Consider the following 12,080-nt stretch of genomic DNA (forward strand, 5'->3'; position numbering starts at 1 on the left):
CTTATTACTTTTTGCCCCAAAACCTTCAATAAAAAAATATTTGAAAAAAAGGCACTCTAAACGTTTAAATCATAAATATTCACTGAATTTTGAAGTTCCCACAATATGGTTCATGTGGATTATCACAACATATTAAATTATTTATTATCAGCATACAGTAGAATACCAAAAATTCACAAATAAAAGGTAGTAAAACGTACCTTTTTGGTTTTGACAGTAGAATAACAGCAGTCTCCGCCATCGTAGTTGCAGAATGCTCGATTGTTGATGGCATCGCAGTAATTGTCGCCCATGAATGGCTGGTGAAACACAGACAAACACTGCTCTGTTACGTGGACTACATGCATAAAAACAAATAACATCAGTGATTAAGGATGTGGTAGGCTCCATCAATAGATTCATAATATTAAAACTAGCAAGCAAGCAAGAAAGAGACAGCTATTCACACTTGCATGCATCCACAACTGTGTAAAAATAGACACACAGACTTGAGTCTGTTGCAATTATGTTGCCCTGGAAAAATTGAGTTAGTATTCCCGGCCTGGTGGACGGTGGAGGCCGCTTTTAATGGGGAAACTGAAGCCCTATTAAACTTATATGTGTCTCCCTTGGGAGTTACTACACATTTCCATCTTGACAGGCACAAAAGGTTGCCCAGCACACCTGTGACCTTTTTCAGTTTGAAATCATCTCTCTGGCCCGACCCGAAAGCTTTCAGAGGTCTGCTAATTACCTCCCATTGAAAACTGGGTCAGGATGAGCTGGGTTCAAACGTCTGCAGCTCTGGCCCGCAAATAAAAAATGGACTGGTCATCTCGCTGCCACATTACAGCAGGACTTGTTATAAATGAGACTGAGGTGCAGATTCATTCTTGAGATGAAGAGCTCTTTCAGAGTGTGCTTTTGTAAAAAAAAATAATAATAACAATTTTTCATATACAGTTGAAGTCAGAATTACCCCCCCACCACAATTTCTGATTAACAGAACAATTTTTTTTCAACACATTTCTAAACATAATAATTTCAATAACTCATTTCTAATAACTGATTTGTTTTATCTTTGCCATGATGACAGTAATAATATTTGACTAGATATTTTTCAAGACACTTCTGTGCAGCTTAAAGTGACATTTAAAGGCTTAACTAGGTTAATTAGGCGAGTTAGGGTAATTAGGCAAGTCAATGTAAATGATGGTTTGTTCTATAGACAATCGAAAAAAAATAGCTTAAAAGTTCTAATAATATTGACTTTCAAATGGTTTAAAAAATGTAACTGCTTTTATTCTAGCCAAAATAAAACAAATAAGACTTTTTCCAGAAGAAAAAATATTATCAGAAATACTGTTAAAAATTTGTTGCTCTTGTTAAACAAAATTTGGGAAATATTCAGCCTGATCTCACGAGGAAACGTAACTATTTTACGTTTTGTCAATTTAATAGCTAATTTGTGCGAACTTGTACGAGTTGAGTCATACAAAAATGTACAATTTTAAAAAGGAGGCGTGGCACTTAACCCCACCCCTAAACCCAAGCGTCAAATTGTACTAAATTGTATGAATTCATACGAATTAGCCACTAAATCAAAGTTTCGAATTGCTGTGAGATTGCGTTGAAATAATTGAAAAGGACAATAAAGGAATGCTAATAATACTGACTTTAACTGTATATAGTGCATTTAAAACTTAATTTTGAAAGTGTTTTACACTAAAAAGATACAAGGATAGGAGATATCCTGAGGCAGCAAATATACAGAGGTTATGGAAAATTATATAAAAATAAAACAAGTCAGAAACATTGTAAATAGCGGTAAAAATACACATTCTGTACACCTCACAAATAATATAAAAAAACTACATACAGTCAGTGTTCAAAAATTGTATTAATGACTAGGGATGTCCAGATCCGATCATGTGATTGGAAATCAGGCGCGATCACGCGGTTTCAGACTTGATTGGAATCGGACATTATCTCCCGATCAGGACTCGAATATATATGTATAAATATATACTAAAAATAATAAATTTAAAATAAACTATACTATTTTTTAACACATCTATAGTTATGTGGTGCTATATTTTTATATTAGATTTTTTAAAATATATTTACTGTTGCACTAAAGTCAAAAAGTGAAGAATGTATCTTATTTATTACTTGATTGTTCAAGCTACCTCACAGAAGTGCTCTGTTTGTTAACAGAGTTAAATTAATTAAATAAAAAAACCTGATGGGGACAGCCCTAATAATTACTAATTACATAATTAAAAATCTATTTAAATTACTTTTCTATTTGCTTTGTCTGAAATGTAACTCAATAAGTACTCAAGTAATTTATTATTTGAGTACATACAAAAAAATCCACTTAAATCTCAATGCATGATCTCCCCGTGTTCATGTGGCTTTCCTCAAGGTGCTCCGGTTTCCACCACAGTCCAAATACATGCGCTATAGGTGAATTGGGTAAGCTAAATTGGCCCTTACATTCATTTTTCAGTAAAAAAGTCAGTAAAGTAACAAGTTAATTGTAACCAATTACACCCTACACTATATACAATACACTACCTGACAACAGTCTTGTCATTGATCACAGTTGTAAGAGCAACAAATAATAATTTCTAATGTAGATTTTTCCGATGAATCATTTGTTGAACCTCGTCCCAATCATCACAAATACTGCAGTGGACCCAAGATTCTCTAGAAATCAGTCAAGTTTGGTGAAGAAAAATCATGGTTTGGGGTTACATTCAGTATGGGGGTGTGCGAGAGATCTGCAGAGTGGATGGCAACATCAACAGCCTGAGGTGTCAAGACATTTGTGCTGCCCATTACATTACAAACCACAGGAAAGGGCAAATTCTTTAGCAGGCAAGCGCTCCTTCTCATACTTCAGCCTCCACATCAAAGTTCCTGAAAGCAAAGAAGGTCAAGGTGCTCTAGGATTGGCCAGCCCAGTCACCTGACATGAACATTATTGAGCATGTCAGAGGGTAAGATGAAGGAGGAGGCGTTGAAGATGAATCCAAAGAATCTTGATGAACTCTGGGAGTCCTGCAAGAACGCTTTCTTTACCATTCCAGATGACTTTATTAATAAGATATTTGAGTCATTGCAGAGATGTATGGATGCAGTCCTCCAGGCTCATGGGAGTCACACAATATTCATTCTTTTTCCACTGCACCATGACTTTATATTCTGTACTGGACATTATTTCTGTTAAGTGATAAGACTTTTGTCTAGGCAAAGTCAGACTTTACTGTCCTAATTAAATAATAAAAAAATCAAGGCATGATCATATTTTATTTTGTTAAAATGAGCATAATCTAGAGGCCTTTGCCTTTCATATAAGCCACTTCTGATACCAAACCAAATCAATCAACTAGAAGTCAAGTTATTATTTGTTGTTCCTAAAACTTGGATCTATGACAAGACTTTTGTCAGGTAGTGTACACTGTATATGCCGAACTGTCAGTCTTTTCAGTAGCAAATCATTTTTCTACAGCTCTTTCAGTAGGAGAACACGGTAGCTGTGTTTTCGTTCTCATCATTCAGCGATTTCAGGAAGCCAGGAACACGATACCTCAAAATGAGCTTTCCAGGTTCTTCTTAAATACAAAAAAAAGAAAACAAATTGCTCGTTGAAAACAAAGGTGGTAACAAATCCCACTTGTCTGCTTTTGTTGGCCCTGTTAAACCTGACTCAGATTATACTAGACTGGCTGGTGGAGCAAAGGGGAGGAAGACACTAAGCACAGCAGGTTTATTTATGTTTTAGACTTCAAAGAGCAGAAGAAGATGGTAGAAACAACTGTTCAAGGTCAGAACAGACCTCCATGACTGTATACGGCGGGGAGACCTTGAAGCAGCTCATCTCGGGGATAATGTTGTTATTGTGCACTTATTACTACTACTGTGAAGGTCAATAACATTTTAGCAAAGAAATATTTTAAATGTGGGCAGCATGGTGGCTCAGTGGTTCTCACAGCAGGAAGGTCACTGGTTCAAGTCCCAGCTGGGCTTTTTTTTTCTTTGTGGAGTTTGCGTGTTTTCTCTGTGTTTGTGTGGGTTTCCTCAGGGTGCTCAGGTTTCTCCCACAGTCGAAAAACATGGGCTATAGTTGAATTGGATGAACTGAATTGAAAGTGTATGAGTGTGTGTGTGGATGGGAGTGTTTCCCAGCACTGGGTTGCAGCTGGAAGGGCACATTGTTGGGGGTTTATTCTGCTGTGGTGACCACTGATAATCAGGGCGAAGGAAAATGAATGAATGAATGTTTGAAATGTGTGTTGAATGATGTGAGCTGTCTTACCTCACATCCTTTTATGCAGTGGAGGGCCTCTGGGTTAGGATACCACTTTAGTCCCATGGTGCATACGATATTCTGCATGAGAGAAAATGAACATACTTAAGATCGTTTCGAACATACCTAAAGCAGCCAGTTTTTTTGGGGACAACTTAATTGTTTTATGTTCAATCTACTCAAATTTACAAAAACTAATAAGTTAACTCAATTCCTTTATGTTGTACCAACACAAATCGATTGGGTGGAACCCAACATTTTTTACAGTGCTGATATTAATATAATTTGTTTCGCATGCATCGTAGTACTCAAATTCACTTGTAAAATGATGTTTGCCTAAAACCCCAAAACGTAAAAATATACAAATACAATCCAGTCTCATTCTGAAAATGTACCACAATCTACGTTTCTGGAGAGTGCCAAATACTATGGGTGTAAACCTACACTATTCTCACAGTTAGGTTACGGTTATTATGCCATCGATTCGGTTCAATTCGATATCTCGGTGCATCACTGTGCATTTACAATGCTTTCCATACACAATTACACCAGAAAAATGTTTTTATTAAAATCTATAAATATATCTATATATTATTTGTAATACAATTTTGTACTTTAATACAAGCAGTAGGATATATGAACTGTACCTTTAATTTTACCTGCTCAAAGAACACTCTTTTTGAAACAAAACTCATATACATGCAAAGAACAACATGAGCAGTCATAGCAAATGAACTAATATAAATATTGCCTTTTGAGCGAGTTCTTACACTCCTATAATTGATCATTGTCTTCACCCGCTCAACAGAAAGAGCTGCGATTGGCTCTGAAACTGACAGCACTGTTCACCGATGAGTTACAGTCTATATGCGCATAATGCGTGGTTATAAGCCGTCATAGACGCGGTGGAGAAAACACGCACTACAGACATGGTCGTCTGGATCCACAAGTATCGCTTTAACAGCCGAGAGAAGAGGAAAAGTGAACTCACGAACACGCCAGCGGCTCAATTGTCAAAAGCTTCCATTTCTCCCTAGTAGTGAAATAGTGGCTCGTGTGCTGTACCTTTTTCAGGGTCAGTAAAAGACTGTCCAGCAAACTCACTAGCAGTGCACAATTACCTGCTTTTTAAGTAGTTGGAGCATTTTATTTATTCGGAAACAATAAATTTTGACACCCCTACCAAATACGTCCCAAAAGATACTTTTTTTTTTGTGTACGCCTTTTGAGATCTAATTCACCATCTGCAGAAATGTATATAGGGTTAAGTTTTCAGAATGAGCCTGTGTTGTACAAGTTGCTATGCAAGGTTAGGCAAGGTCTCATGCCCGATTCACATTGGGCTTCAGCATCAATAATTGACAGAGGGCTTGTCTGAAGTTGGAGCTGAAGTTGGATCATCATAGCAGCGTCAGCCAATGAAATTAGTCCGCAATCGGCTACTGTCTGAGCTGGGATATTTGCATAAAGCAATCTGATTGGCTGACGCATCCATTGCCGCTTGAAAAGTTGAGAAGTTCCCAACTTCTGCAGCAAGCAACGCCGGTCATGTGGCGCTGACAGATCTACAATGCAGTTCGGCAATGCCTGATGTCACCCATTTAAAGTGAATGGGAAGCGTTGCCACTGACGCCCTGTGTGAATGGGCTGTCAGACCTTCAATTCTCAGTAACAACCTAATCCCTACATTTTAATACACAGCTATGCAATCTATTTTCCACTATTTCATTATCATACAACCTAAATCTTTGTTTGATTAGTTAAACCTACAACGGCAGCACGGCTTCCCTCAAACACACATTGCGCAGAGTGAGCTACATGCTAAGGTTCAGCACGCAGGGTCAGGGGTTTGTTCGAATCCTTTGCAAGAAGCACTAATAAGCCTTCAGGCTGGCAGGGATTTGGGTTTGAACGTGGAGAACCTCTGCTCTGTTTGTTGACAGAATTCTTTGCCTAACACACAGAACACAAACAAATAAAATCCTCTATGAGCCCAGTGTTCCGGCGGTAGAGCTTAAATCAGCGAGGAATCAATGAAAGCGCTGGGCTTGAAGGATTACAGTCTTAAGAGCTTGGCTAAGTAGGGGACTCATTAAACTCCAGGAGTGCTCCGCAGCTCTCACTCCTGCTGAGAAGAGCGGACGGGACGGGGGGGAGGCGGCGTGGCCCTCGGCGGGTTAACACAGGTAGAGAGGATGTTTGGAGAGGTGAAATGACGCGGTCTGGGGGAACTCCAGATGCAATGAGGAATGGAAAGGCTGAGCGTAAACAGAACATTTCCAAGAAAGCGGCCCTTCGCCCCGCTGGCCAACTGTGGCCGTCCACACATACACACGCTTAGTATTCAGTGTCACACCAAGGACCCAAGCGGCTTGTTTACTCAAGGCCTAATTTAAACCGTCTGCTCCTGAATTTGTGCTTGTTTTTATAGTTTCTCTGCAGGCCTGAGCTGCACCACTGCTACCTGCCTTCTATTAAACAGACTTTTATCCCTATCAGAGGCGGTCTTTCAGGTTTTAAGGACTTTCGTATTTTCCGTCCTATTGACCTTATTCTTCAAGTATGAGAGGGTGCAGCTATTGGAATGTTTTTGGCTTGAGAATTCCGCTCTCATTCACTTCCATTGATTTCTAGACGTTATGCCACTTGATGTTACAAACTGATATTTTCTTATTATATTAATCTACTTCTTGAGTATAGTCAGGAACATATTTGTTTGTAGAGCAAGTAGTTTTAACCGTGTTCTGTCGTTTATTATTCAAAGTAATTTCTCCCATAGGCAAACTGAATCAGAAGTTTTAAAACATCCGCCTCAGTCAATACAGTCAAGATGGCACTGATTTAAGGCTCCAATACACTATGAATGAACTGATATAATGTAATTTCTCAGTTTGTTTCTGGATTTTGAAACACACTTACAACGCAACATTTCTCGTTCACTAGCTGAATAACCATTGGTTCATGTCGATTATGCAATACAGTGGTGCAGGAATGACATCAGACGTGTAAGGAATAATTCACAATGCGCGTCCTTCAGATTTTCCTATTGGGTTTTAATGTTATTCAAAATGAACATATCTAACATGTTAGGGACCAACCTCCACTTCTTCTTCTCTAGAGTAAAACGCATTTTTGAGAGTCTAAACATGCTGGAAAACTCACACTGTGCACACCTGCCAGAATGGTGAAAATTTATATTTGTTATACGTTTCGGAAGTAGGTGTGGCAAAATGGCTCGACAGCAATACCTATGAACGTTTGACGGAGTGGCCCCCAAGCTACATTTCACACACATGTTCGAAAATTGGCACACACATCAAACATGCCAATGCCTACAAAAAACAATTGGAGTGAAATCTGAAACCAAAGAAGAAGTCAGATATTTTTAACTTCCTTTTCAAAAAATGTGTAGTTTTTTCCATTTCCAGGCATTGTATTTTAACAAACTCCTCTTATATGCCAATATTGAGTCACAGTCATGGTCACAGCCACCTGCTGACAGAAGGAAGTTTGGCATAAATCTGTGATTTTTCCCTGGTTTTTTTTATATTCATCAGCTTAAATTATTTTTGTCCACTGTTCTCTGTCATCCTAAGGCCACCGGGTGGCAGTGAGCCCAGGTGCAAGGTACCTTTCATCACTGCTTACAGTTTTAATTTTATTAGATTAACACCAGAATTGGGTATTGTCATCTAAAGGCCATGGCAATGTTAAATTGCGAAGATCTAGAGTTTTCGTCAAAGGGCGTTTCTGTGCCAGCCTCACAAACTTTGATGTTTCGCCATGAAACAGAAAGTTGCTATACTGTAACTCATTGTCATGCATTGTTTGATCTGCCACAAAACTCATATGTTTGATAAGAGCCCTGACCTGAACACGTTTTCATGCCATTATCCAGTTACAGTCATAGCGCTACCTGCTGGCAACAGGGAATGACTTGTTTTACACTGTAACAAATTCCTCCTACAAATTTTATTAGATCGAATCCATGTTCCATTAGTTTAATTCAAAGGCCTTTGTGATGTTAAAATGTGAAGATCTAGAGTTTTCGCAGAAGAGCCTGTCCGTGGCGGAATGACGAAGTTCAGTGTATCGTCATGGAAGGGGAAGTACTTATAACTCAGCCACACAATGTCTGATCTGCCTGAAAATTCACAGGATCGATGAGATTTCTATCCTGACAACATCTACATGCCAATATTGAGTCACAGTCATAGTCACAGCCACCTGCTGACAGAAGGAAGTTTGGCATAAATCTGTGATTTTCTCAGGTTTTTAAAATATTTATTAGCTTAAATTATTTTTGTCCACTGTTCTCTGTCATCCCACGGCCACCGGGTGGCAGTGAGCCCGGGTGCGAGGTACCTTTCATCGCTGCTTACAGCTTTAATTTTATTTATGCTTTAGTCTGCAGAGTAAAACAACAATACAAATCGTTTAAGTTAACTTAATCATTTTTATACATTTAAATGGATTGAACATGAAACAATTAAGTTGTCTCAAAAACCCTCAAGAGTTGTGTTGATTCAGCTCATTTCAAATAAGTAGTTTAAACAAGCAGCACAAGATTTTTTGAATGTGTTTAGGCTTTGCAATAATGTATTGTGTAATATCGCTTTGCACACTCAGAATTGCACAACATTTTCCCACAAATATGGAGTGTTTATAAAAAGCTATCTGGTGCAAATTGAGAGAAATGTGTGTGTGCGTGTCCTACATGTGGTTTTCCAAGCCCACTCACCCGTGTGAAGCACATTCAGAATTGCAAGATGTGTTTCCAGATATATGGAGTGTTTGTAAGGTGTCTGGTGCAAATGGAGAGAAAAGTGTGTGTTTGTGTGTCCTACAGGTGGTTTGTTAAGCCCACTCACCCATATGAAGCACACTCAGATTTGCACAATGTTTTCCCAGAAATATGGAGTGTTCATAATAAGGTGTCTGGTGCAAATGGAGAGAAAAGTGTGTGTTTGTGTGTCCTACAGGTGGTTTGTTAAGCCCACTCACCCATGTGAAGCACACTCAGAATTGCACAATGTTTTCCTAGAAATATGGAGTGTCTGGTGCAAATAGAGAGAAAAAGATTGTTTCCTACAGGTGCTTTCTAGTTGAAATGCAATTTGTCAATATTTTCATTGAAACTAAAGTAAAATGATGGGTAGTAATAAATTATGACTGTTTTTTAATGAGCCTTTCCATAAAAATGACAGACATTGAGAAAGTCAGACTTCACGTTTCTGCTTTTTTCTCACTGCGGTCATTTTTATTGTGCTTATTTTTGATATTTCATTTTACACCTAAACAGCGAACACAACTTCACTGTGAGAAAATCCAGCCTGTAGGAGGATGAGATGAGTAGCCTACATACAGTCTTTTTGCTCTTGTGTGCAATTAATAAAACTGATGTAAATAAACTGCTCAGGTTCAGTCTCTAACAAACTCCATGAAGAAACCCCAAAGGCCTTGTTGGGTCAATCCCCCTACAAGGCTGACTTATCCTGAAGAAAACATGATATAAATGATTAGATCTGGAGAAAACTATACTAAAGCGGTGCTCTCGTGAATTTGTTTGTGCTTCCTAAAGCTCCACTGCAGCTTAAACAATCAAGTAAAGAACCACATGGACACAGACCACATCGAAAGAGAACGAAAAGCACGACCACACCAAAGAATGGAGGAAATGCAAATATGGAATGAATAATCCAGACAACCTCATAACCGCCGACGGGCATGACGTCACCCAAAAATGTCATTCAGAACTCCATATATAAATGAATGACATAGTAAATGCGGAAATGGATATTCCTTGAGACCTGTCTGGCCTTGTTGACCCCTCGCCACAGCTATTGATATAGCAAATGAATTTTTTTGTGGTAACCATCTGTCGGTAGAACACAAAGCAAAGACTCTACTGTTGAGATAATATCACTTCTTTCTCGTCTTACACAGAGGAAAAGCCCATTGAAATGTTTCAACCAAAGGCCATCTGGAATATGACAAAGGTTTAAACTTGGGGTTCCTAAACTTTTTAGCTCATGACCCCCAAAAATGACAATGCCAGTGATTTGCGACACCCATTATCCTCAGAAGTGGTTATACAGTAAATAAACAAACTTTGTGCACACACACACACACACACACACTAATAGGCATATGTAAAACACAAGCATATTGACAACAAGGTTATTAGAGTTAACGAAAACGAACGAAAAAACTAAAATTTGAATTGAAAAAACATTTTCATTAACTGAAATAAAAATAAAAACGAGTTTTTTTAAAAAAACTAGAACTAACTGAAACTGCATTGTGTACATACAAAACTAACTAAAACTAACTAAAATTACAGCAAAAATTTCGTTTTCGTCTTTGTAAATGGATTTAATACATAAGCCTTTTAGATGTAAATCTATTTACTTTGCAATGCCAGCTTTTACGCCAGGTGATTGAGCCATACGCGCTGTACGGCACCTCGGAGTTTGTAATCCTTTTGCCATTGGCCAGATCAAGCCGGTCCTCCCACGACAAAAACAACAACTGGACATGACAGCAGCATGGTGACACATTAAATACGACCCGAGCAGACACTTAAAAGTATTAATTTAACACATTTGTGTCCAATAATGGGTTTATTTCCGTATTAGTGATCCTGATCGCGAACAAATCATTCTTTTTAATCGGATCTTCTAAGTGAACCGGTTGAGCTAGTTCACTAAATCGAACTGAATGATTTTAAACGATTCATGTCTATTCGTAAGCACTTATCCACAAAGACTTACTTTTTAACATGCCTGATACCAATAAACCAATTTCCTGAGTTATTCAGTTATTAGAACAGTACACAGAGATCATATTTGAGAACGGGTCAACTCATAATAATGCACATGTGTGATTCAGTGAACCAAGCACAAACAGCACATGACAGCCTGCTGTGACTGAACTAACCTTGAACAACTGCAGTATTAAACCGGTAAACCGGTAAACCGAGGGATTAAATGAGAGGATCTGGCGAAACGTACGTTTATTTCACAACAGAAAATTGTAATGGAGTTTAAATAAGTGAATCATGCTTCAGTTGGGTTGCAAAACTTAATTTTAAGAAACTTTTCAGATCATAGTGATGTTTGAACTGACTGAAATTATGATTGCTGGCTACATATTTTTGATATGTTGAACCCTAACATGGGAGGATTGTCATGAAACATCCAGTTTATGGAAAAGATCTGATTTTTACATCACTACTGTGTATCTAACCCCAGAAGCAGCCTTGCACACATATTGAACGATACTTAGGCCTGCTATCTTGTGGGCTGTTGTATTTGATTTTGAGGATGGGTACATGGTAGTGTTCATGTGTCCTCTGAATACAGGTTTCAAAAATATATCTTTGGTTGAGTTATTATACAATATTCTGATGCTTTTGTATCTTGCACCTAACAAATATTCAAATTTGTAAAAAAAAAACCTAAAACTAAAACACTGAAACTTATAAAAACTAAACTAAAACTAAGCAATTCCCAAATCTAAAAACTGATCAAAATAAGTAAATCTACATGTAAAAACTAAATAAAAGTAACTGAATTTGAAAACAAGAAGTCAAAACTAAATAAAAATTAAAACTAATGAAAAATCTATTATAACTATTATAACCTTGACAACACAAAAAACAATCGCAAAAACGAGCACAGTTCCGCATCATAGAAAAAGGTCAATACAGTAAAGACGCCAGATTTGAGGCCTGATGTCTGATGTAATTTCTCAGTTTGTTTTGGTATTAACTAGGGATTCTCAT

General features: G+C 37.9%; 1 protein-coding gene across 1 annotated transcript in view; it reads right to left on the reverse strand.

Annotated features, from left to right (window-relative positions):
• pappab (pregnancy-associated plasma protein A, pappalysin 1b) overlaps window positions 1-12,080 on the reverse strand; it is a 207,548-nt gene that overhangs the window by 20,942 nt on the left and 174,526 nt on the right. The window contains exons 20-21 of the mRNA XM_056458692.1: window positions 4,304-4,375; window positions 201-299 (exon numbers count right to left, since the gene is read on the reverse strand). Of these exons, the coding sequence (XP_056314667.1) occupies window positions 201-299; window positions 4,304-4,375 (171 nt within the window). The remainder of the gene's footprint in view (window positions 1-200; window positions 300-4,303; window positions 4,376-12,080) is intronic.

Source organism: Danio aesculapii, chromosome 5, assembly GCF_903798145.1.
Source record: "Danio aesculapii chromosome 5, fDanAes4.1, whole genome shotgun sequence".
NCBI lineage: Eukaryota > Metazoa > Chordata > Actinopteri > Cypriniformes > Danionidae > Danio > Danio aesculapii.